The sequence below is a fragment of the Lissotriton helveticus genome, chromosome 6, assembly GCF_964261635.1.
Source record: "Lissotriton helveticus chromosome 6, aLisHel1.1, whole genome shotgun sequence".
Classification (NCBI taxonomy): domain Eukaryota; kingdom Metazoa; phylum Chordata; class Amphibia; order Caudata; family Salamandridae; genus Lissotriton; species Lissotriton helveticus.
The window spans coordinates 225,697,563-225,723,509 of record NC_136067.1 but is presented as its reverse complement, the minus strand read 5'-3'; the positions used below and the strand labels follow the sequence as shown (position 1 = coordinate 225,723,509).

Here is a 25,947-nt window from a genome sequence, read left to right as displayed (position 1 = left end):
GCAAAAAGGGTGGTCTCTTCCCTGTTTGCAGACAGAGAATCTCCAGAAAACAATAGTTTTGCGAACAACAGTTCAGTTTCAAGTAATTATTGAGTGGGGGAGAAAAAATAAGCACGGCTGCTGCCCTACCTATCCTCCACTGCTTGCAAAGAGAGAGCCCGTTGTTTCTCCGTTTGCAGACAGTGAATCTCCAAATAAATAAAAAGAGCAATACTAGTATTTTTTTAAACAATCAAGCAATCAAGCAATCGTTTCGCAACTTGTCGTGATTACACGACCTTACCCGGACCGCATGGACAGTTTCTTGTCTTCCGAATCCAGCGCCCGATCGTCCTCTCTTCTCCGTTATCCTCGCGGCACTCCTGATGGTTCCCAGTCAGGACCGTAGATCACTCGAGAGAGGTCTGTTCGGAACCAGTGAAGTTCGGATGATCGGCTGTCAGACGAGGGTCTATCGGACAGACGCGTTCCCGATCGTTGCAGTCGTTCACTCTGTCGTCAGGACCTCTCCCACTGGATCCACGGGTCGCTGATGGGCCCCACGCTTGGGACGCCAATTGTTAAAAGGGGGCAACGCTACCAACCAGAATATAAGATCCTTAAGTATTGCCCGGCGGTGTCGCCTCTTGAACCCACAAAGAAGTTAACTATTGAAGAGGCAGGCGCTGGAGACTGGAAGGCAGGAAACAAGGTTTTTATTCTCTCCGGAGGAGAACACAGCAAAACGGACAGTAGGTATCGTTCTGAGGTGCTCTCCCTGCATCTCTGAGGCCTGGCCTCTTATACATAAGTTAATCACTTTATTGCATGAAACACATTCTCGTTAATCCTTTGATGCACGGAAAGACATCCCCGGAACCTCCCCTTCAGGCCCGTTCCCACACATAGTTACAGTTGAAGTTCCCGCCCCGGTCACAACAGGTGATGATCATCGCGCAGCTGGATATTCCGCTGATTCACGGAATGTGTGGGGTTCGATCGGATCTCGTAGGGTGGGGGCTTTGATTGACCCGAGGGTCCTTTGATGGGAGGAAGCTTCCTACTGTACTGGGGGCAATAAACGGTATCCGCAGAGTCAGGTGGTGGCCTGGGAACGAGGAAGACAAACGGGCACACGGGGAAAAAGGGGGTTTGTATCAAAGGGCCTGGGACCATGAAAGGAATGAAGGGAGGTGTCGTGCTGGGAACAGGAGGGGATTCCGAGGCAGAGCTGCGCTGAAGAGGGGTTTATGACCCGAGACATGGGAGGGCGAGGGGGGGGGGTTGCCAGCATGCGGGGGATGCCCGTGAGGCTAGGAGAGGGAGAGAGACGCGCTGGTTATCAAAAAGGGGCAGGGAAGCCATGGTGTTCAAAATGGCGGTAGTTTACGTGTACGGAAAGGATTCGAGAAGAGCAAGAGGGCGCCGATAATGTTGACGGTTTCAGCCCAACTTTCAACACAGTGTTTTCTCTAAATACTTTCTGCCCTGTGTTTGTATAAATGAGTCCACTGTTAGTGAGCCCTCCACCATCCGCTGTAATAGTGCTTTACAATTTAAAGAATCGCTCTTTAGCATCAATTTTGGTGAGTTAGGGTTGGAGGCAGGAGCTCCTCCCACTATCCCCCCCAGGCTGCCCCGTCTCTTGCTCTCTGGAGCTGATTCTGTTTCTGTTAGACATTTCTCCAGTATTGAAATGTCGTGTTCTGTGTGGTGGACGTATGTAAATGCATCCCATATTAGTGAGTGCCATTGTGACTTGCTGAATGAATCATCCTGTGATTCATCCTCAAATAATTGTTGCCACGGTCTGTGTTAGGTGTTTTAACATCTTGTGTTTAGGTGTTTTAACATCTTTCTTAACACATTCTTTGAGAATACTGTGTTTCTTCTCGTTGTAATCTGAAGCGGCTTTTACAGCTATTTCTCTCATCAGTTTCAGACTACCCAGGTCTTGGATGGACTCCAATTCTGGTTTCGCAACCTTATCTTTTAGTGCTCTGCGTACAAAGGTTATGGCTGCCTCTCGTTCCCCGGGAGTTAGCTCAGCGGGTTCTTGCTCAGGTGCATGCGGCGGTGAATCACCACCCAGGCATCCCAAAAGAATATCTTCTAGTATTTGGTCTACCCCTGCCTCACCTTCTTCCTGCCCATTTTCTTTAACTTGGACGCATGGGAATGTGCCTACTACGTCTAGCTGATCTTTTCTCCATCTCCCCTCCAGTTTTGCCTGTAATACTTTCCTTTTAATTTCCATAAGTTCACTGTGGACTTTTGATTTGACTGCGCTTGTTGAACGCATCTCGCTCAACATAGAGTCCCAATTATGGAAAGCCTCCCACTCCAAACTTCTAATCTTCTTTCCCTTTAAATTTAACATCTGGCGCAAGTATGACAATTTTGCCATGTCATATGTGCCATTACATGGGAACTGGAGATCCGGGTTTTTAGATGTGAGATCGTGCCACTTTTGTGTGTACGTAATTGAGCTTAAGCCTCTTTTTATGGCCACATTATATGCAGGTGAGTTCTTGGGTGGGGCTGGCTGAGCCGTATCTAAATTCTTTTTACTGTTGCTGTTACCCATTGTTGAGTTGTGGTGTGTTCTGTGTAGCAGCTAGTCCTAAACGCTTTACAAATAACTGTTCAAGTATACCAGACAGGTGGGTTGCAGGGTGGACTTTAACTTAACACGGTAACATGTAATACAATAGGTTGACAGAAATGCTTCATATATATTTCAGCCACACAGTATTTGCAAGATTGCAACAAGAAAGCCATACATCAATCGCCCCAACAGTTCATGTAGTGCCAATTCACCAAAGCTATTTCACAAGGAAGAAAGAAGCCAGATCCTGGTTGTATGTTGTGCCTTGATGGCCTGTGAAATAAGTAAGATAGGAAAACAGACCCTGTCTGTGGCTGTGCCACAGGGTGCTGACATTCAACAATAGAGCAATAGTGGTGAATTGCTTCGTGCAGTTCAGACAATCACATAAAACATCTAGGACAAATTCTGGGGATCCTACGCGGCAGCGCTGTAGAAAAAACCCTGTGTGCTGAGAATGCGTGTGAGTCTGTTGTGCTTAGTCCCAAAGGAGTAAGGGGGATACTAGAAATTCTTTTTAGTTTTGGAATTCTAGGCAAGTACCCTTCAATCGGTCTTTACAGCCAGTCCCCTATTAGAGGCCAGAGAGTATAATGGACGGGGGTGCCTATTTGGCAAAGTTGGTTAATGGGTGTGTGATGTAAAGGTCTTTTATCAGATCTCTGTCAGGTAACGTTCTAATACCCAGAGTAGATGACTAGGCTGGCCAAGGAAATCTAGAACCTGGTACCAAGTGAAAAACACCCCACGTACCTAACAGTATTTGGCCACCAAATAAGCCAAACACATCACAAGGACACAATAAAAGAATGCAATGAACCCTAAAAATATTGACAACAGAAATACTGGTGTACCAAGCGTCACACCCCCCTCTTCGTGCCGAGAAATATCCAGAGGCACGAACCTAGAACCACTCTGGTGCCTAGCAGGACGTCTCCAGGGGGAGGGTGGAGGCGGAACCCAGGCAGGGCGACGGGCGTTAGCCAAAGAGCCAGGAGCGCCTGGAGCGTTCCTCATAAATGCCCAAATATTAGGCCAACGGCGCGCGGGCGATGGCGTTGGACCCAAGTCAGAGCTCATCAGAACAAATAAAACCACTACCCACCAATACACAGTAGAAACAAAATCCAGTAGCCAACCAGGCCACCTGTATCGCGATACCTAACAGGCACAAACACTATGTGCCAATCTGGGGAGCAAAACCGCCACGCCCTAAAACGGCGTGCTACCTGCTACCACCCACAGGGGAGCAAAAACTGCCACAGCTCAACAACGAGGGGCCAACTGCTACAACCCAATACTGGAGGATGAAAGTCCCCCCCCAAAGTGTACTCACCGGGCTTCGTCCCGTCTGTTAGAGCATACCGACGTCCGCTGCAACCAACGGGGATGGTCTGGCGAGGGTGTCCCGTAGTCCCAGCGGCCGGTGACTCTCTGCGGCGGGGAAAGGGTGCAGAACTTCGCCCTCAATGGCAGGCCAAATGCCTTCTGATACCGAAATCACCAAAGAGCTACTACCGGCCAGGAATGCTTCAGAGGCTTGCCGTCACCAGCCACCGGGCGCAGGAGACCAATGCCAGACCCTTTAGAACAAAAAATGTACGTGAGAACAGGCATCGGACCTCAGGCAGCAATGACAGAGGTGAACACACGCCGGTGGCACAGAAACAAAGAAAAGTCAATAGTGCAGGAAGGTAGAGAAATATTTAAACAGGAGTCACCTCCTGAGCAGAGTGATGGCAAAAACAAAAATATATAACCATAGCCAGTACCAGTAGAACGAAGAAGGTGATCAGAAAAGGGATCACGAAAGACATGGAGTCTGGACAGGCCGTGTAAATGTCCCCAGGACACAGGCACACCGGCCCAGACATAGAAAACCAAGAACAAGAAGGGCAGAAGAGGTAGAAGGAGGCAACCCAAGCGTGCTGAGAGTGAAAAAACGCAGGAATACACCAAAGACAACAGAGAGGCAACAAACAGACCGTCCACTGGATCCGACCCCTCCAGCAAACCAGAGAGGCCGGGGAGAGATAAATAAACAGAACGTTATCACCTCAAATCCCCGCCCTCAGAAGGGTGCCAAAGGGTCCGACCACCAGTGTCCGCTCCGCCGATGTAGCCAATCAGTCGTATTGGGTCCGCATTCTCTCCACCAAATGTAGAAGCTCAGTATTTGACTGTGAAAAATAAAAAGGTCAATGACAACACTGAAATAAACAATTCGCTCTCAGCACTTTAGTTTGCATATTTATTTGGTAACCCAATCAGAATGCAATCAGAATGCAATCACAATACAAGATACGTGCGGCACGGAGACCTCAGCAAAGCTTACTGAGTGCCCAATTGGTATGACAGTGCAGAGGCATTATATAGGTATAAGCCCCCCCAGGATGGGCATCATAGCATACGTAATCTGGATCAGGCTAGGTCCTGCTGGACCAATCAGTGAAGAGCAAATGTGGTGTGATACCCTTTGAAGGCTTGAAATCCGTCTATACCCTAGTGTTGCTGCCCACGTGTCATCTACAAGCAGATTTGGGTTTTCCCCTAAAGGTGAAATCTGTATTTCTGGTATACGTGAGCTTGACTCGTACGTGACCGGTCAGGCCTGTAGGTCATGTCGACATGTTTTACCGAAAATGAGACGTGTTGCAATAACGAGCTGGAAGCTGGCATGTTTATTCTCGGAAAGCCTTGCGTTGCTTACACGTTGCAGCTGACTGACACACAAAATGGAGCGTGCGACCATTTTGTGGATTTCTGCTGGTGTCCTTCCTTAGTAGTTCAAAGAAGACTATAGGCCTGAAATCATATGTATTTGGTATCATAGAAATGTCTGCTTCGTCACTGTCATTATTATCCCCAGGCTGTCCATCACTTACCCAGTCCTGATGAAGACCCGCCTTTGATGCACGTAGTCAGCGCATCACCAACAAGGTCGAAACGTCGACGTAACATACTAGAGATCGAATTGCACAAAGTCTGATAGGAACTAAAGGATACATTTTTCCTAAAAAGACTATTGTATTGACATTCGACATCCCCAAATATCTGTAATTTGTATGTAATTTTGTTTCTGTATAATCTGTGTTAATCTTTCACGCATCACTTTGTTTAGCACCATGTGTATTGTATGTATTTGTATGGACAGTATAATCAATACTTGAAATATTTAAACATTGAGAAAGTGGTTCATTAAATAAGTACTTTATCATTCAGTTGGGATCAGTGTCTAAAGATTGATACTATTACGTCTGTACCCAACCAGGGGCACACGAGTTTCATTAAAGTTTGAAATACCTTGTTGAAGTATACTTTTCCTTCCAACAGAACCATCATTGTTTGCTTAATTACCCGCCCAGGTTCTGAGGGTTACAAGGTGACCCCATTATTTCTAATGCCCCAGTATTTCTAGTTCTGTTGCTGAGTATGGGAAAAGTGACAAGAATGCAGCAAAGGATACAAGAAGATTATTACAGTCAGAAAATCTGTGATACTGAGCAGTCTGCTTCAGAGTTCAAAATAACTGTATTGGCAAACACACAGGTAACATCATTTTGTTAGCAGGCTTATCTGAAAAAACACAGGTCAAGTATTTATATGCTAATCTCTGTCAGATTTGCCACTTCATAGTAGCATTTAGTTCAGTCTTAGACTGATTTAATATTAGCCAACAGAAAAAAACATTTCAATATTTAATCCCTAATTGATTGAAAATGATAATACTTACTATGAAAACTAATTGTTATAATAAAAGCATTCATGACAATTTTCAACACTTTACGGGAGAAGGTGCTGTAAGACTATAACTGAAATGTAGCAATGATTTTGCACAACAGTTAAAGTATTGTCAAATTGCAATTACATTTTAAAGCTATTCTATTTTTATACGAAATGTGGTTATTTTGTTATGATTGTTCATGATTTTGTAAACTAAGAACCATAAATTATAAAAAAATGTGAACAAAAGACCAAAAATTGTTCACATTTTCTGTCCATGGAAAATAATGGCTGAACAATCTGAAATTGTTTTTGTTCTTTTTTTTAATCCTAGACTTTGTTGCAACATCTTTTGGACACCTTAAAGGGAAATTCAACACATAACAATAGCATGCTACTCCTCTGGGCATCTCAGGCTAATGCTAATCCTGTAAGTACATTGGAATAAAAAGACTAGTTTTTTTTGTGTGTTTGCGTGAAATGGCCTATTGAATTACATGAATTTAATACAGTAATAGAGCATAACCAGAATAAGTGGCATTGCGGGAGGCTGAAGCAGTCTCTTACCTTTTGTATGGCTTCCAAATTGCAAATACACATAAATGTAATAAGAAAGACAATTGTTGGAATATCTAGAGATGGTTACCATAGGAGTGTGCTATGTAAATGTAATCACCATCATCCTCATTGTGACTCAAGAGATTAATGTGACTCTTGTGTTGCCCCATACATGTCTCCATAGTGTAGTGGACAGAAAATGCTAAGTGAGACCTTGTTAAGTATATCCGCAGAAAATATCTCAAATCATCAGAAATGTCTGCTTGATTGCCCAGAACTGTAACAGCTATAGCGGGTTTGCAGTTATTCTTCTACAAGACTGAAGAGGTGATGTCTTTGATGCCTTTGTCCTGATGGGCTGGAAAAAGGCAAGTAAAGATTTTGATAGTAACAACATGTCTTAAGCTTCGAAGAGTCTTTGAAAACATCACTGAGACTAGTAGGTGTATGTTTGAATGCTTGTTCAAGTTTGATTTAAATTTCCAAACTGAGCTCAACATACTATTTTATATTATGACATAAAGCGTAAAATCATGCTTATAAAACGTTAAAAGCATTTTATCTTTTTAAATACATCCGATACTAATAATGAATTATCAAAAACGTTTAGTGCTTACTTGTAAATGTCACCATCTAGTTGTCTTTAGTATAGGGAACAGAAGCAACACGTGGTTGAGATATTGAGTCCCACTATTACAAAGGTGATATGTGATGTTCTCTAACCCAGTTTCATACCAGTTTGTCATATGGCATTAAAGAGGTGAAACAAATCTGCGTAACTGATGACCCACCAGAAGAGTCAAGTAAGGCTAGAGTATTTTTTGGTTCCACATTAATTTAAAACAATGTAACTCCTTTGACCACACTTTCTCCTTAGATTAAGTACCGTCCCCCAAAACTTGGTATTACTAATAGCCTTTTTCAATATCTCACAAAATGAATCTACTGAAAAGGGATCTTGGTTTCACCTTAGGGAAAAACTCTAAAGGCCTGGTTTATTTGTTGTTGGGAATGGTACTCTGTTGCAACAGCGACAGAGTACCATTTCTGCCAGTTAATCACACAAAAATAAGGGGGGGGACTCCTACAACAACCTCCCGCAGAGATATCTATACAAACAAAAGAATGTAGGAGTATTAGGTTTTACACTGTTGCATTTAGTGGCATGTGCTTAGTATTTAAACACTGCCCTCACCCACAGTTTGTGGCATACTTCGTCATAGGGCTTCATAAACAACACCCCTACGCAGACCAATGCCTGGGGTGGAGGAAAGGGGAGGCGAAGACAATACAAACATGAAATAGAGATATTAGTGCAGAACATAAAGTTTAAAACTGGAATATTTGCTGTTATACTTTATTCCTGGATTTCCCAGTCAGGATAAAAATGAAAATAGGATGGTGGTGTTGGGGATTTTCATTAGCCCCTCACCTCTCATAGCTGCATATTTGTCAACATGTTTCAGTGGATTAGATGTAGCCCTAACACGGGTCTTTACGGCTTTCGTCAAAACTAAAGATCCCCTATATTCCCCTTCTTTTCTAACTTCTGTATGTTGAGGGTAGACCCACTCTGGTCTGGGGCTGTTTAAGCACACTGCGGTAGTACCGAGATTCACCGTAGTCGCGCCGTTAGGTGCGAGGAGGGAAATACTTGGACGGCGGCCTCACCTTGATGAATGTTCGCCTACAGGGAGCCGCCATCGCTCCCACCCTTTTCGAGCTTCTACTACTGTGAAACTCGGTACTGCCTCACCACTCGGACAGACCATGCCCTTGTTAAGTTCAGCATCCCCATCCCGATCCAACACACACACACGCACCACCGCCAGACCAGACCAGCCTGCCGAAACAGGTACAACAACACTGACAAGGACTGGAATACCAATCTCAAGACCCACCGACCGAACACAGCAACAGCCTCTCCAAAGCCAGGCTTTAAGAATTTCAACAGTTGGGTCACCTCCTGCGCTAATTGCCGGGCCCCACTCAAACACAGCAATACAAGATCCAGACCCCAGGCCAGTTGGTACACAGAGAAACTCAGACTAATGAAACAACACTGAAAACAACTGGAGTGCAAATTGAGAATGAGCCAGGACAATGCAGACAGGAGTACGTTCAAATCTGCCCTAAGACACGACCATGAAATGATCTGGACCAACATATGTGCTGCTCTGGCAGACCACATCGATGCCAGCACCAAAAGATGCAAAGAAATATTAGCCATTGTGAAAGGTTTCGCCTCACTATCACCCAACCTCTAACTCAATCACCCCCTTGCAGGACCTCTGCAACAGTCTCTCTCAATTCTTTTGCTACAAAATCACTGCCGTTTACAGTAACTTCAGTCCGCAATCCAACCCAACAGACCTCACCAAGCACCCACCTCCCAATGGAATCCAAAGAACCAATGCTAACCACATGCCTGTCATCAACCCAGAAGAAACTACCGCCACCATGAGGTCTATCTACTCAGGTGCCCCATCGGATCCCTGCCCTCACCAGGCCTACTCCTCAGGACTACAACCAATCAGTGGGGTGCTCACACCCATTCTGAATGCCTCCACCTCTTCATCGGCCTTCTGAGATGCTTGGAAATGCACAACTGTCCTCCCATTGGTGAAGACCCTTAAACGCTCACCAACTACAAACTGATCTCCCTGCTCCCAATCCCGGCCAAGGAAAATTATTAACAGCCACCTTACCGAATACCTTATTGACCATTAGCTCCTCAATACCACTCAGTCTGGTTTAAGACCCAACAACAGCATGGAAACTGCCTTCATAGCCACCACAGTTTACATCTGCATGACTCCGGACTGAGGAGACACGGTGGCCCTCATCCTCCTGGACCTCTCTGCAGCATTTGACACCCCATCCTCGTCCAACGACTACACAACATCGGAATACAAGAACATGCACTAAAGTGGATCTGCTCCTACCAATCAGTCAGCCTGGCACCATACACCTCGGACACCTGCGACCTCATTTGCAGAACTCCTCAAGGGTCCTCCCTGAGCCAGACCTGCTTCAACACGTACGTGATCTCTCAAACCAGCATCATTTCTCACAACAGCAACATCCTCTCCTACACCAATGACACACAACTCATTCTCTCCTCCATGGACAAGATGCCCATTACCCGGATCAAATGCAGTTCCTGCATGACTGAAATTGCGCACTGGATGAAGACCATCTGTCTAAAGCTAAACACCAACAACACTGGAATCATGATCTTCAAGAAGAGCACATCACCGCTGGACTCTACCTGGTGGCCAACAGAGCTACGATTGACCGCAAACTCAACAAGACCGCCCAAGTCAGTGCTGCCACCGCTTCATGCTTCCATACCCTGAAGATGCTGAGGATGATTTTGAAATGGCTCCAAATCAGCATTCGCAAAACTGTCACGCAAGCCTTGGTCACAAGCAAGCCGGACTAGCAGAACAGCCTCTTTGCGGGGATGAAGAAAAAGCTCACCCCAAACTTCAGACCATTCAGAATGCAGAGGCCTGAATCCCTCTTAACCTCCCACGCCACACTCACATCACATCACACCCGAAGGAGCTCCACTGGTTTCCCATTAAAAAATGAGCACAATTCAAACTCCTCACCCACACTTTCAAGGCACTACATCACACTGGCCCAGCACACCTCAACAATCGCATTTGATTTCACAAACCTTCCAGACACCCCTGCCTGTCCTGGCTCCTATTTGCACAAATTTCCATGCATATGGAAAACCAGATCCAGCAGTCAAGCCTTCTCCCACATTGACTGACCTGTCCCCACACATAAGAGCCTCCTTCTCACTACTTTGATTCTCAAGAAGCTGAAGACCTGCCTTTTGGAGTAACTCCACAAGGCCCTATGTGTTCATTTAGGTTCTGCACAGCTAAATGCCCATAGTGTACTATAGTTTGTGGAGAAATGCCTTTACATGATAGCAGTTGCACTTTTTTAACAGTTTTGTTATAGATGAAGCCCGTATTAAAGCCCAGGCTTCTTGTCCACATGTTGCAACACAGCCACTATATATGTATTTTCTTCTTTCTCCTGTGTGACTCCCAAGGACCCATCCTTTATGTTTAGTTTTAAAATGAAATATCTACACATACTGCACATTAAATACTCCACTGTACACGAGTATACATACATACATACATACATATATATAAAAAGTCTTCCTAGAAGAGAGGGCAAGGTTAGGTGTCAGGGAAGGTGGAACACACTGTTTTCATGTTAAAATAACTAGCTTCCCCTGACTTAACACACAGAATGCTTTATGAAGTGACTCAGCACCTCAATGAAGGCAGTTAAACCAAGAGGCCTTTGAGATTTCTATCAAGTTATGTCATGAGTCAGACATATTTGAGTGGTCGCTCAGCTGTCAGCACACATTAACTTACATGTTCTGCATTATGAAATCCGTGTTCATAGGAAGTGTTCAAGCGGAAAAGTGGTTAGTATTTCTTGTCTTTTACAAATGGCAGTAGAGAGGGACAGAAGCAGTACCTGGGATGCCCGGCTCAATCATAAATTGGCTCACTAGTCCCATGAAGGCAATGGCTGAGCTAGAGGCCGCCCTTTTGATTGAGGCAGGTTAGAACCACGCCTGGCTCTCCCAATGAGTAGACAAAGGGTAAAGCCATGAGTTGCCATGGTTAGCATTCTTTTAGGGGATGGAAAAGTAACTAATAATTCAACATATGTGTCTGAGGACAATAACATCAGAAAATGGCACTGAATTCATTTACAACTTTGGATTTTTAAATGGTGTTAGAGAATCACCATATCTCACTCTACCTTCAGTTTGTATTGTCCACTTCATGTTATGTATCTGCAGAGGTTGTATGATAGATGCACGCATGGCTGAACCACGTGTGCCTCTACAACGCTGCCCTAACCACAAATGTGACTAAACAATGCATTCCTTTACCTCTCATGTCTTTACCACGCAATTTCGTGGTAAAGATATGACTGGTAAAGGGATATGTGTGGTAAAGTTCACACCCAAACCCGCCCCGAGCCCTAAAAACTACCTCAACCCCCCCCGGAGCCCTAAAAACAGACCCACAGCCAAGACCTGAAAACAATCCCGACCCCCCTGAGACCTAAAAACTACCCTATAACCCTGAGGGCTAGAAAGTACCCTGACTCCCCCATAAGCCTTAAAAACTACCTCGCGCCTAAGGCCTAAAAACTAACCCGACCCCTCGATCCCTAAAAACTAACCCAACCCCTTCATCCCTAGAAACTACCCTGACCCCTCTCCCTGAGCCCCAAAAAGTACCTGACTCCCCCAAGCGATAAAAACTACCTCAGCCCTTAAAATCTACCCCACCCCCCAAAACCCAGCCACACTTACCTCACCGCCTATGCGTGGTTAAGGTATATGCGTAGTTGAGGCAAGCGTGTTAGCGCTTGATGGGAAACGGCACATGTGGCTTAGCGTGCGTTGTAAAGGCCGTTTCCATCTGCAGGTGTTCAGCATGGGTATTCTTTTTGCATGACAGCTCCTTTATTACATTGTGCATACAATTTCCCTACTTAGAAAGTAATGCATTTAATTTTGTTATATTTTTAGATCACATTTTGGTCACTCGCCTTTATAATTTCTGATCCTTCCGTTTACAAGAGAGTTATGGAGGAAATCTCATTGGCTTTTGACAAGAAAGGTAATGAATCAAAGATGATGCTCATTTTATTTGTAGATTTGCATCTTTGGAAGACCCAGTGAATATGGCATACAGAAGTGATAGCATATGCCGGGGATTCTCCGGGTACATGTACATACACGTTTCCAAGGTGGGGGAAAGGCTCAGAACTGTGCAAATAATGTGGCTTTACCTCTTCTTCCTACCCTCCAATCAAGCTTAAAGTGGGTATACATTCTTAGTGTTCTGTGTCTGTGGTGTGTTCTCACTATGAGAAAATAGGGAAAATGACCCTTCCCCCAGAAGCATCAGGGTGAGAGGCCTGTGTATGAAGCTTTTCTCACTTTTCCATTATTACCTAAGGCGAGCTGAAGCACTAGTCGGGGATACCATACCGTTCAGACCCCCCTCCCCTTCCCTCCAGGAATGGTGCAAGGGTATTCAGCACTTCTTGCAAAAATAGACATTTTACTGCTGCAGAGCTCTATTTCCCCTTAAAAGTGCAAATAGTGGGTGTTCTACAATAATTTGACACCACCAGTAGATGGCATCTTAAGGATGTCGCCTTCCTTTTCCTTTGGAAGCAATGGTCCTGGTCGCACCGCCTCTAATCTTATAAAGTCACACTATCAGCAGACTTCCTTCTAGTGTAGGGTTGATCTCTGATAAACTGACAGAAGTGGGCTTCAGGGCTTCAGCATATCAGCAGCCTGGCAAGGATGAGGTCTGACGAGTAGGAAGTAGGGAAAATGGTTTCTTGATGATCCTACCTTAAGAAAACTTCTTGTACATGACATCTTTATCCCAAGCAGACGAGTAAAGGCAAAACAAGAAGTAAAATATAAAAGAGAAAGGACGCTCGGCTAGTTATCGAGAATCATCAGCATGATGTCTAAATCAAGGGAGACAGGCTTACAGGCTTCTTACATCGCAGTTTTTACAACACAAGTCGTTACAACGACTTGCGCTGGAGGGCGCTGGCTTGGGAGTAGTAAGATTTACTATTCCAACACCAGCCTACGTATCAAGTCGTCATGAGGGATAGCTGACTGAGCTTCAACACCATGCTGACATCTGGGTCGCCGGCTTGGTCACCCCCCCTCCCCCTTCATTCTGACCTTAACATGTGGCCCCAGTGAACAGCAGTTCTGAAATGCTGTTTACTGCACTGAGCACTAACATTCATAAAGTTGTTAAAAGGCAAGAATTTATTTACACGTTGACTGAAGTAAAGAAAAAGGAGCGCAGAAGGTGTTCTGCATCCCTTAATTTCTGAGGACAGGGTTGTTGGTGAAGCAAGACTCGAGTCGATTGTCATGGAACAACATTTTAGTGTCTTAAATCAAACATGAGATGTTTGTGTACAGCGCCCATCCTGAATTCATGTATTTAAAAGTGTTTTCATAAGTGATTACGAAGAAAAAGGAGGTAACTTAAAATAAAACAATTACCTAGTATCAAACAATTTGGCACACAGGAAAGGAGGGATTGCTCCTAGGTTTTTTGGCCTTACATAGTGCAATTCATGTGCAGTTTACACCATGTACATGCTTCGTTCCACCTCTGCCCACCTTACATCCTCCATTCCCTGACTCCCACCCTGCTGGCACCAATGCTGCCCCTGGTCACACCCCAGACCATACTTTTGCTCCCTGGAAAAATCTTGTGAGTATCCATAAGCCTAGGAATGTTAGGAGTGTGGATGTGCAAGATACCATGTTTAAAGCAATTCAGGTTGGTGTAGGGCAGTTTAAAGCATCAACTGTGGGGTGTCCTTGTGAGTGGAGTGTGAGGTTGAGGGCAGTGATGCGCAGGACACTAGATAGGAGATCTGTTGGGTAAATAGGGGTATACATTGCCAGATGTAGGGTCCATGTCAGTGGTGGGCACGCTGGTGCTTCTGGATACCTGGTTATCCTTAAAAAGCCCTCAACAACTAAAGCTTTATAAACAATTTCAAATTAATTTCAAGGTACCATGGTCAATGTGTAATTCTGCGGAAATTGTGAAATTAGCAGGTGTCTGAAAGGTAGAGTAATAAACTCTTGTGACCAAGCAGTATTACCTAGTTGTCCCTGAAAGTGCTTGCTATCTTTAAAGAAACATGCCTGACACAATGCACTTGTGCTGAACCTCGAACATACCCTTTGGGTCTTTCTCAAACTTGCCAACTCACTAGTGTATTCACATAGATGACTATTGTGCGGGATCTAAACTTGATAATGGGGGCCCTGGCTTTTTCTTGGTTAGCTGGGGGTATTTTAACTAGGGTAAAACCTTCAGGAGGCAAATTTGAGAGCTCATAACAAAGCAAGTGCTTTAGGGACCAAAATCTTCAAAATGGCATCAAACAGATTTTGAAGTGAGTAAATGTAAAGCTGGAGGCAATGTAAGGTATGTGAGCAGGTAAAAGCTGTCAGAATCAATGGGTCTTATGGTTTTTATCTGCTGTTAGATTCCATGATTCTGTGTATTTGTATATGATAAAGTGGCAGAATTGTTCAGGACATGCTAGGAGTCTTGCATTAAACTCTTGTTGTTATATTTTCTTTCTCCCTTTCAAGGTAAAGAGAATATTGAAATATCCGAAGCGGATCTCCAGGCACTTCCATTTACAAAGAGCTGCGTACTGGAAGCCATACGTCTGAGAGCCCCCGGTGCCATTGCCAGGAAAGTTGTACAACCTCTAAAGATTGATGTGAGCATATAATCTTTATGCATTTCATGTTTATGTTTGAACTTGTTCTCTGTAGCGCCCAAAAAAGATAAATCAAATTAATAATGTACTATATTTAAGTGATGGAAAGTCTTTAGATCAGATGTTCAAAAGAAGCCCACATTATCAGTTTTTAACCATTTTTAAAAAATAACCCCAAAAAATGAAACCCTTGAAAAGGAAAACTTTATACACATGTAAATATTATTGCTTAGCACTTACATACATAGGTGGATTGAACATAGTTTTGCGCTTCATATTAGATCATTACAGCAGTCATTGAGATCTCAGCGATGTTGCCGATTCCACTTAGCGTCCCCACTGTTGTGCCAATATCAGTTCCTTTTTTCTTAGCCCTTCTATACTGTTTCCAGAGATCAGTTCTCCACAGAAAAAAATCTCTAAAACAACGTGGGTGCAACTATATCCCCTATAAGCTGTTAGAATGTAAACCCTGCACTGACGAGGCCTGGGGACGCCCAGGTCTGCAAGGCGCTCTACCAAATGTCCCTCAGGCTTCATTTCTTAAAACTTATCCTTACACTATAATACACTCAAAGCATTATACATGCAAATGTTCAAAAACATCAACAAATTACATACCAAAAATCTTTTATATGATTCAAATTAGATCAACAAAAAACAGTCAGTGACTTTTTACTTTCAATACATTCATGTTGCTACCATAATCACATGCTATGCAAATTGCTCCATAGTTCACAATTTTTCAAAATAAAAAGCCCAATGCATTTCGGGTTTAAAATAAAAAGGGTTTATTTAAGAAGGGAGGCACAGTCTCCTGGAGGAAAAGTAAACTCCTCTTTTCACAACCTGTCCAGCTGGGACTCAGATCAAGATGATGCTCAAGAGCCATAGAAGGAGTACCCACCCGGGTGTGGTTGGGTACAGTGGTATTGGTACGTCCCCGAATCTAGGTATTTTGGAACCAGTGGGCCCCATCCATGGGAGTAATTTCCTACCACTCCATTATATGGAAGTAGACGTTGGTAGACGTTGTGGAGCTCCTTTTGCTTGCTGTGGAAACTAAATCAAGTAATCTAACAGAGGTCCTACAGCTTCCTGGCCACACTTTGGAACCACCTCTTCCATTCAGTGACACCCTTTAATGTCCACATCCACCAAGCCAACCTTGACCTCTGTGGTTAATAAGTCAATCGTGAGGAGGTATTGATAAGCCCTGGGTAACCCTTTATTTTTGTTGGAGCACCCTGGCCTGGAAAGCCTTGTTATTCGGGCCTCATCATCTTCATGTCTATCCTCTGGCACTTTCTCCACTTCCTCAGTGGATAGGGAATCGAAAAAATGGAGACTTGGCCAAGAAAATCTTTCTTACTGGAAGTCTAGTACTCAAATCCCACATTTCCAAGTTCTGCTATTATGCTACATGCACGAGCTGTGGGATATGGAACTCCAGGTCCACTTTCGGGACCCCACTAGTGATGATCAGGCAGCATCTGGACAACTAATCCAATGAGGACTGGATACAGACGATTTGGTTCTGAGTTTGATGGGGACACCCATTGCTGTCTGCGTGCATGCTTGGCGGAGAACCAATCCCATCCTATGCCAGTACACTCGCTGTGGAAAAAGTAGAGGAAGTGCAGCTACCTAAAATGTCACTCCTTCCTCCTCCTCCTCTCCAGCCGCCACAAGGGATGCAGCTCTAGTTCTCCCTTGTTGGTTCATTCGAGACCGATGGGAGGTTGTGTTTTCCTTTTTCCACTGACCTGGAATGGCCATATCTTTGGACCAGTGGTAATTGCAAAATAAAGAAAAGGGTATGCCCTGCCCTTCCAGCAATCGTCCCTTTGGATCCTTAACTAGTCAGACCTTTCACAGGTGGATGTATGACGTTACAACGCATACTTTTACAACGCCTACCTTTACAACGCATTTTTTACACCGCAACATCCATTACAATGCACACCATTACAACGCATGCCATTACAACGAATTCTTTGAAACTACCTTTACAACGCATTCCACTACAACGCATACTACATTTACAACACATACCATTACAACGCATTACATTGCATTGCATGTAAGGTAAGTGTTGGATAGTGTAGGGGTAAAAATTACTATTCTAACTCCAGGGGGTGCAACAGTAGGGTAAGTGTTGGATAGTGTAGGGGTAAAAATTACTATTCTAACTCCAGGGGGTGCAACAGTAGGGTAAGTGTTGGATAGTGTAAGGGTACTATGTTTTGTAATGCTATGCGTTGTAATGGTATGCGTTGTAATGACTGCGTTGTTATGGCATGCGGTGTAGTGGTGTGCGTTGTAGTGTCATGCGTTGTAATGACTGCGTTGTAAATGAATGCGTTGTAATGGGTGTTGCGTTGTAAAAGTTTCGTTGTAATGGTAGTGCGTTGTAAAAGTTGCGTTGTAAAGGTGGTATACCTTCACAGGTGCACCCCCTTCTTCTGCAGCGGGAAGTGGCAACCATACTTCGGAGGGGAGCCATGGAGGTGATGCCAGAGGGGGAGATTGGTCAATGAAGCTAATCTCGATATTTCCTTGCTTCAAAGCCGGACACCAGTCTTCGTCCAATAGTGGACCACAGGGTTCTTAACCTCTTTTTCCTCAAAGAGACGTTCAAGATGCTATCCGTTAGACCCGTCAGCCTTAGGGTGGTCTTCTCTCTAACTTTTTGCCTTCAATTGTACTATTTTCTAAAAAAAAAATTTGTTGGCATTAGGACTCTGCACTTTGCCACTGCAAACCAGTGCAAAAGTGCTTGTGCTCACTCGCTAAAACATGGCCAAATTGGCGTACACCTGATTGCCATATTTAATATACATATAAGTCCCTAGTAGAGTGGTATATACACAAGGCTGGTAAATTAAATGCTACTAGTGGGCCTGCAGCACTTATTGTGCCACCCGCTCAGGTAGCCTCTAAAACTTTTAGCAGGTGTGCCATTGCAGCCTACATGCAGTATTAAACTGCCAATTTGACCTGGCAAAATAACCCCTTTGCAAAGCCTAAAACTCTTTTTATTACATATGTCAACCCTACAGTAGGCCCTGGACAACCCATAGGGCAGGGTGCATTGTAATTAAAAAGTTGGACGTGCACTTTTACGTTTTACATGTTCTGGTAGTGAAATACCCCCAAATTAATTTTTCACTACTGTGGGGCCTACCTCTTCAATATGATAATATTGGGTTGCTAACTTTTGATAGTGCTAGTGCAGATTGCAAACTCATGTTTGGTATCTGAGGAATTGTAATTTAAAATCTTATTTATTGGTAAGATTGGATTTTAAGTCGTAATTCTGAAAATAGCGCTTTTAGAAAGCTGGCATTTGCTTGTCCCAACTATTTGGTGCCTGTAGCCTGTTCCTGGCTCACATGACTAGATGTGACTGGCAGTTAGCCTTTGTATATTCCTCCCAAACAGTCACACATTAGAGGTGGTAGGTGTGCCTGTATACGACATCACTGGCAAGATGAGGGGGCGAAGCTGTGCACACTCCTAGTTACATATCAATAGGCTGGGCCCTGCTCGGTGTTTGGACAAAATATTGAGTTACAAATACCATGTGGACAAAATATTGAAGAAAAACATATTGTGAAGGCAAGTCTCTATGTGTAAGCAAAGTTTTGCTATACTTAACTACACATATATACCTTGGCGATATAAATTCAAGGTACGTAGATGTGGAGTTAAGTATAGTAAATCTATACTTGCGTATTTGCACTTACTTTCTTAATATTTTGGACCTTGATTTTTTTTACCATATTTAATCCAAACAATATTTTTAGCTTTGATATTCTATCAGCCAACCCCCCCCCGCTCACACAAAGAACTTCTCCTAGCCTTTTGTACTTGTAGCCAGGCTGAAGCCAGGACGGAGGGGTAGAACATTTCAGACCCTTCTATGGGGGGAAGCCTCCAGAAGTTTCTCCCACTTCAAAGAAGCACCAGGTATTAAAATGGGACCCTCAGATCCTCTCTTCAGTTCATCTCTGGACCTGAAAGACCCTCAGAGAACTGCCTGATGCTGTGGCCTGCTGTGTATTTCAGAGGGACTGTTTTGCTGCTCCAGGAAGGACTGCTCTGCTGCCTGAAGTCTGCTCTGAGCCCTAGAGGTCTGCCCTGCTGCTTGAGCCCTTCTCTTCTCCTTGAACCTAGGATTTCCAGAAGTGCTCCAAGGGCTAACTGGCTGGCCTCCTGATCAGAGCCGCGGGGACAGAAAAGTCTCCAACCATCTTTAGGCAGCTCCCTGCTATGTTCTTCTTTGCAGCAGCAAATCCTGTTTGGCAGCTTTTTGCAGAGGGGGTATCCTGCCTCGTCGAGGCCTCGTTGGCTACAGCTTGCACATTCGTCCTGCTGGAGATTTCTGACTTCCAAAAAAGAAACTAAGTCTGAACTGAGGAATCTTCACCATGACTTCATCCAGTGGCTCTCTGACAACAACATCTCCTCCTCAGACACCACCAGCTGCCTTGCTCGCTGAACTTTACTTGAATGAATCACTAGTGACAATGAAGCAGAGTCTCACATATGTTGTATCAGAGATCCTCAACCACACTTTCACAGTGTGCGGTATTTGTTTTTCTCCGCTCGTTTGGTCAGGTGGATAGTGTCATCATTGGGTCGTAATCACTTGAGGGTTCGGTTCTTCAAGTGATTAAACAACCTCCACCCGGAGGGAGTCTGTCTGAGTGGTCCGCAGTCGTGAAGGGTGACTAGTGATTAGGAATATCTCCTATCCTGTATAGAGAAGCTTTAATAGGCCAGGATGACACAGTTACATCTTACAGCATGGATGCAATAGGTTGCAATAGTGGTAAATCCACAATCCCAAAGGTGCAGGCAAAGACTTTACATCCATTATGATCTGAACTGCCATTACATATAAGATACTTTATATTTTGCTATTTATATTACTCCCCGAGGATGAAGAAAAAATACATTTTCTCTATTTGGTTGTGCATTTAGTACCTGGGAGGCCCTTGGGATCAAGAAGCTCCCTTTAACAAGAATTGGCAAAGCTCATAGGTATTCACCTATGTGTGATCTATTCGCTTTGCCAATGTTTCTTACCATGTTGCAACATGGCTGAAAGTAAAGAAAAAGGCTGTGTAGCTGTATGACACAGCCAGCGTTGACCTCGTCATAGCACTTTTATAAATAATTTTTTTTTTTACTTTCAGTGATGCTGTACAATATGGCTAAAAAAACATTGCCAAAGCCAATAGGTAAGACCCATTGGCTTTGCCAATGCTTGTTGATCGTATACATTTCTTCCATGTTAAAAGCAGAATAAAGCTCCTCTCCTAGGCCCATTCTTTCCTGCTCTATATCGAAATATGCGTGGCTAAACTTCATTTCAACATCCCACAACACATCACTTTTTACATACCTATCGATGGCATTAACAGTTTACAGAAGCTTTTAATTAGTGCATCTATTAGAGGGATTACAAAATAAATCTGTTGTTTTGCACCAGAGTTACTATCATACAAAATATATTGCTTTTCACACATTTTATCACTGTGCATCGACAGAGGATATGTTTAATTGTTTTTCTTATTACGCTCATTCAGTTATTTGGTCCTGTATTTGTCACTAGGGTTATTGTTTCGTGTGTCATTGAATACGCAATCCTCTAACTCCATCTACTGGCCATTAGTGCAATCGCTCATTGCAGTGCACAGAGAACACTAGTGTCATAAAGAATGTATATTTTTTCTAAACAATTATAGGTAGTAGTCTCGAACTAAAAACGCATATAATTACCATTTTTTAAATTTGTCCTTTTATGACAAAACATGTTATTGTCACTTTACATTTTTTTCTCAATTTTTATCTGAAATATAGTGTACTCTGTTGAGTATAGCAATAAATAAATGGAATGCCAAAAATCTCTTCTCTTGTTATAAGCACATGTAGATTTTCTCTATGTTGTCCATCGTGGAAAATCCCAGACTTTGATTTGGCCCCAATTTTCATTCGTGCATACACGCTATTAACATCTAAGAAATTGATGCTCGCTCATTGAAACTACCCATTTGGGAAATGCCATTTAAGATGTAAAAAAAAGTGAACTCTCGGTACGCAATTTATTCTTTGTAGCGGTACATTTCCTCTAGAACTTTGCTCTAAGTGTGCTTCTATGCTCTGATTCCTGTCCTTGGAGTTCTGATGGATCTTTCTAATTTTTTTAATTTTTTTTTATTTCAAAAAGATTTTTATTTAGAAGATTTTCCAATACAGTACAGTAGTGATGCAGGGAGGGGGGGTCGTTACAGCTGGAAGGTTCTTGGCATTTTTATGGTTACATGGTTACATCGAGCATACATAGTATAGGCTGGTTTGGTTGTGGGGTCTGTAAGCCCCCCCGGAGGAGGTGAAAGAAAGAGAGAAAGGAAGAGAGGGAGGGGTGCGTCGATCCCTCTTAGCTCTTCGTTTGGCTGCTTGCTGGTGGTATGTACGGGTTTACGGGGGTTTGTGTGACTTCAGGTGTGCATCAAGGGCCGCCCACATTTCATTCTTAGCATTGTGGCTTGGGGAGAAATTCCCAGTGATGTTGTCGGCTCCTCTGAGAAAAGTGACCCAGTTTATCCAGCTTTTGAATGTTGCCTTGGCTGTGTCTTTCCAATTTGCTAATATCGTTTTGTCTGCTGCGGTGAGTAGGATGTCTACTAGGTCTCTCTCTTCCTTGCTTTCTAGGTCTGGTGCCATGAATGCTGTGGCTAGCCCTATGAAGCCTGGCTGTATGCTCCTCCCTATGACAGTGTTAATGAAGTTGCTCACTCTCATCCAAAACGTTTTGACCTTTGGGCATTCGAAGATTAGGTGTTGTAGGTCCCCTGTCCCCCTGTGGCAGTTCCAGCATGTGTCACTGTCTCTTATGCCTGCCTTTGCAAGTTTGGCAGGAGTCCAAAAAGCTCTGTATAAGAGCCAGTATTTTGTCTGTGCGAGTTGTGGTGTGATTTTATTTGTTGTGGCTGACCTCCATAGCCTACCCTTTTCCTCCTCACTGAGATATATTGTGTGCAGTGTTTCCCAGAAGTTTGTTGCTTTTGCGTTCAGTGTGAATGTTTTGGGGCTCAGGAGTTTGTAGATCTGCGCTGTCTGGTGCCCGATCTTGTTGAGGTTGCTCATGCATTGTATGAGGGTGGGCTTCTCCTTGTTTAGGTTCGCCTTGGTAATGGCTGTTCTGATTTTGAGGAACATGTAGAGTTCTATGTCTGGGAGACTGTGCACCTGTTTGAGGTTCTGGAACGTGAGTGGAAAGTCGTTTTTTTCCAGCTGCGCTGGGGTAGTGATACCCTTCTTGATCCAGGCCTCGTTGCACATCGTTCTGCCCTTGTATTGTACCTTTGTGTTAAACCAGATTGATTCCCAATTGGTACCTCTGATCTGTTGTCCCATTTGCTTGTCTACTTTCAGCAGGGCTGTTTTGGTGTGTTTGATGATGGGGTCATATCTGGCGGGGTGTTTGTTTGCTGTAAGCATTGCTATTGGGTTTAGCGCCCCCAGGATATTCCTTTCGAGTTTTAGCCACTCAGGTTCGTAGTCGTGCGTGTTGGTAATCCAGAAGATTCCTTGTTTAGCTAGGCAGGCCGTTTGGAAGTTTTTAAAGTTCATAACGTTCAGTCCACCCAGCACCTTGTTGAGCCTAAGTTTCTGTAGACTGATTCGCGGTTTCTTGTCTTTCCATATGAATTTGTTTATTATTTTGTCAAGTTTTTTGTGGAAGTCTTCTGTCATTGTTAGGGGCAGCATGCTGAGCGTGTAATTGATATCTGGTGTCACCATCATCTTAATTGTCTCCACTCTACCCCACCAGCTGATGTATTTGGGGGACCACAGGTCTAGTCTTTCCTTTATTTTCTTTAGGGTAGCTTCTTCGTTGTGTTCCAGGGTTGCTTTGAGGTCTCTACCGAAGAGTAGGCCCAGGTATTTAAGGGGTTTTGTTTGCCAGGCTAGACCTGAGTTCCCCAGTACCACTTTTGTTGTGTGCACGTTCATGGGTTTACACTCTGATTTGTCTCTGTTTAATTTGTAGCCTGAGGCTTTTGCGTATTCTTCAATGGATTTCATGAGTGGATGTGGTTGGGTCTGTTGTCGTGACTAGCACATCGTCTGCGTACGCTGCCAGTTTCACTGTTTTACTCTTGATTTGGACCCCTGCTATATCTGAGTTCGTCCTTATCATTGTCAGCAGTGGTTCTAGTGCTAGTAGGAAGAGGCCCGGAGACAGGGGGCAGCCCTGCCTTGTTCCTCTTCCCAGAGTTAACAGCTCTGATGTGCCGCCGTTCACTACAACCCTGGCTCTCGGCTTGTTGTACAGCGCCATGACTATGCCCCTGTACTTGGTGCCTAGGCCGAATTTCCCCATGCATAGGTCAAGGAATGGCCATGAGACCCTGTCGAAGGCCTTCTCCGCGTCCAGCGCTATCATCACAGCCTGGTCTGCACTGTGCGTTGTTTGATTGATGAGGTGGCACAGTAGTCTTGTGTTGTCTTGGGACAGTCTGTTTTTAAGGTATCCTTCTTGTGAATTATGGATGAGGTGGGGCAGGACCGTGTTTAGTCTATTCGCTAGGATTTTTGCATAGATTTTACAGTCCACATTGATGAGTGATATTGGGCGGTAGCTCTGTGGGTATTGGGGGTCCTTCCCTTCTTTGGGGATCACGATGATATTGGCTTCCGCCATGGAGTCCGTCATGCGACCTTCACGGATGCAGTGTGTGAATACTTCCGCCAGGGTGGGTTTTAGTTGTTCAAGGAATTTCTTGTAGAACGCCGCCATGTACCCATCAGGCCCTGGTGCTTTGTTTGATTTAAGTGTTGTTATTGCTGTGTCTATCTCTGCGTATGTGATGTCTCCTTCTAGTGTTTCCCTCTCGTTCGCTGTCAGTGTTGGTGGTGTAATTTTGCTCAGTAGTTCCGCCCGCCCGTCTGCAGCCAGGTTCCCATCCGCGATGTACAGCTCCTGGTAGAATTGTTTGAAGACTTCTAGGATCCCTTTGTTAGTTGTCTGCGATTTGTTTGTCTTGTCGGTTATTGCTGCAATCGAGTGTTGCCTCTGTTTCATTTTCAGGTATGACGCTAGCTCTTTCCCTGCTTTGTTGGCAGAGCAGAGGTTTATGGCTTTGAATTTGTTGATCCATGTGCCCGCCCTTTCGCTAAGAATCTTGTTGAGCTCGTACTTTTTCTTTGTTAGTGATGTCAGTGTGTTCTTGTCGGTAAGGTTTGCGCAGTGCCCCTTTTCTAGGTTGCCGATTTGTTCCTCTAGTTCGGCTATCTTCTTGTTCCTGCCCGTTTTCATTCTGGCTTTGATGTTTAGAAGTTTCCCTCTGAGTGTGGCTTTTAGGGCGTCCCAGATGGTGCCTTTGTTTACCTCGGCGTTGTCATTTAGCTCTAGGTATTCCTTTATGGCTTCCTCGATCTCTGTTATGTTGCCTGGGTGTTGTAGGATGTCACTATTGAACCTCCATCTGCGGCTGGGTGTGTCGTTGTGTTTCCCACTCATCGAGAGCGATATGTGTGCGTGGTCTGAAATGGTAATTGGGGCAATGTCCGTCTGGACAATCAGGTGTGTGTGTGTGGCTGACATTAGGATGTAGTCAATTCTGCTGTATGAGTTGTGTGGGTGTGAGTAGAACGTGTATTCTCTCGGTTCCGGGTGTTGTAGCCTCCATGGGTCCCTGAGGTTAAGCTTGGTGCACATGTCTTTGAGGATGTTTTGGTTTTGGGAGTCGTGGCTCGGTCTGTATGGTTGCCTATCTGTGGACTGGTCTAGGACCTGGTTCAGGTCCCCTGCTAATAGGAGCAGATCTTCTTCAGGTAGCTCCGAAAGCTTGGATCCTACGCTATGCCAAAAATCTTTGTCATATGCATTGGGCCCATATACGTTGGCCACGTGTATGATCTCTTCCCCTCTCTTTAGGCTCGTCAGTAGTAGCCTGCCATCTTCGTCTGCGTGGCTGCTCTCTAGAGTCATGTTGGCTTTCTTGCTTACTATGGTGATAACCCCTCGTTTCTTGTGTTTGGCTGGTGAGCAGAAGACTTCACCTATCCACCTGGCTTTGAGGCGGCTAGCATCCTCTTCCGAGAGTCTAGTTTCTTGTAGTACGTACACATCTCCTTTTAGTTTCGCTAGGTAGTCTAGGGTTTTCCTGCGCTTGATGGGGTGATTGAGGCCTTTCACGTTGAGGGATACTACCTTAAGGTTTGTGCTTAGTGTAGTCATGGTGGTTTCCCATTTTCGCTACCCTTTGCGGGTTTTGCTAAGTGTGCAACTTCCCTCATTTGTTGCGGATCCGGGATATTGCTAGTTCTTGCTTCCCTGTGTCGGCTAAGCGGTACTGACCTGTGTGTGCTGCCTGAGGTGTTCCCCCTTGGTGGTAGACGGGTGTGGATAGGGACATAGAGATAGTAAAGACATAGAGAAAAAGAATGCATACTTCTGTATTGGAAATTGTGACCACTCCCTCCCCTCCCCTCTCCCCTCCCCTCGCACTTTAAACTGTGGACGTGCGACAGCAAGGGCCCTCCCCCCAAGTTGTGTCTCTATTAGCCCTTTGACACATTCTGTCTTGTTGCATATGCATTGGCTTAGTTAGTCACAAAAAGGTTCAAAGGTAAAGGATATAGGTGCAACATCTTGCGTCTTCTTCGCTGTCGTTGGTCTCCTGAGGTAGATCGTTGAGGTA

At 44.4% G+C, this 25,947-nt stretch overlaps 1 protein-coding gene across 2 annotated transcripts in view; it reads left to right on the top strand.

The window, feature by feature from the left end:
• Nucleotides 1-25,947, top strand: part of CYP39A1 (cytochrome P450 family 39 subfamily A member 1) — a 265,029-nt gene that overhangs the window by 114,494 nt on the left and 124,588 nt on the right. For both annotated transcript variants that reach the window (XM_078647646.1, XM_078647647.1), the window contains exons 6-8: nt 6,645-6,740; nt 12,459-12,549; nt 15,093-15,226. In XM_078647646.1, coding sequence (XP_078503772.1) covers nt 6,645-6,740; nt 12,459-12,549; nt 15,093-15,226 — 321 coding nt within the window. The remainder of the gene's footprint in view (nt 1-6,644; nt 6,741-12,458; nt 12,550-15,092; nt 15,227-25,947) is intronic.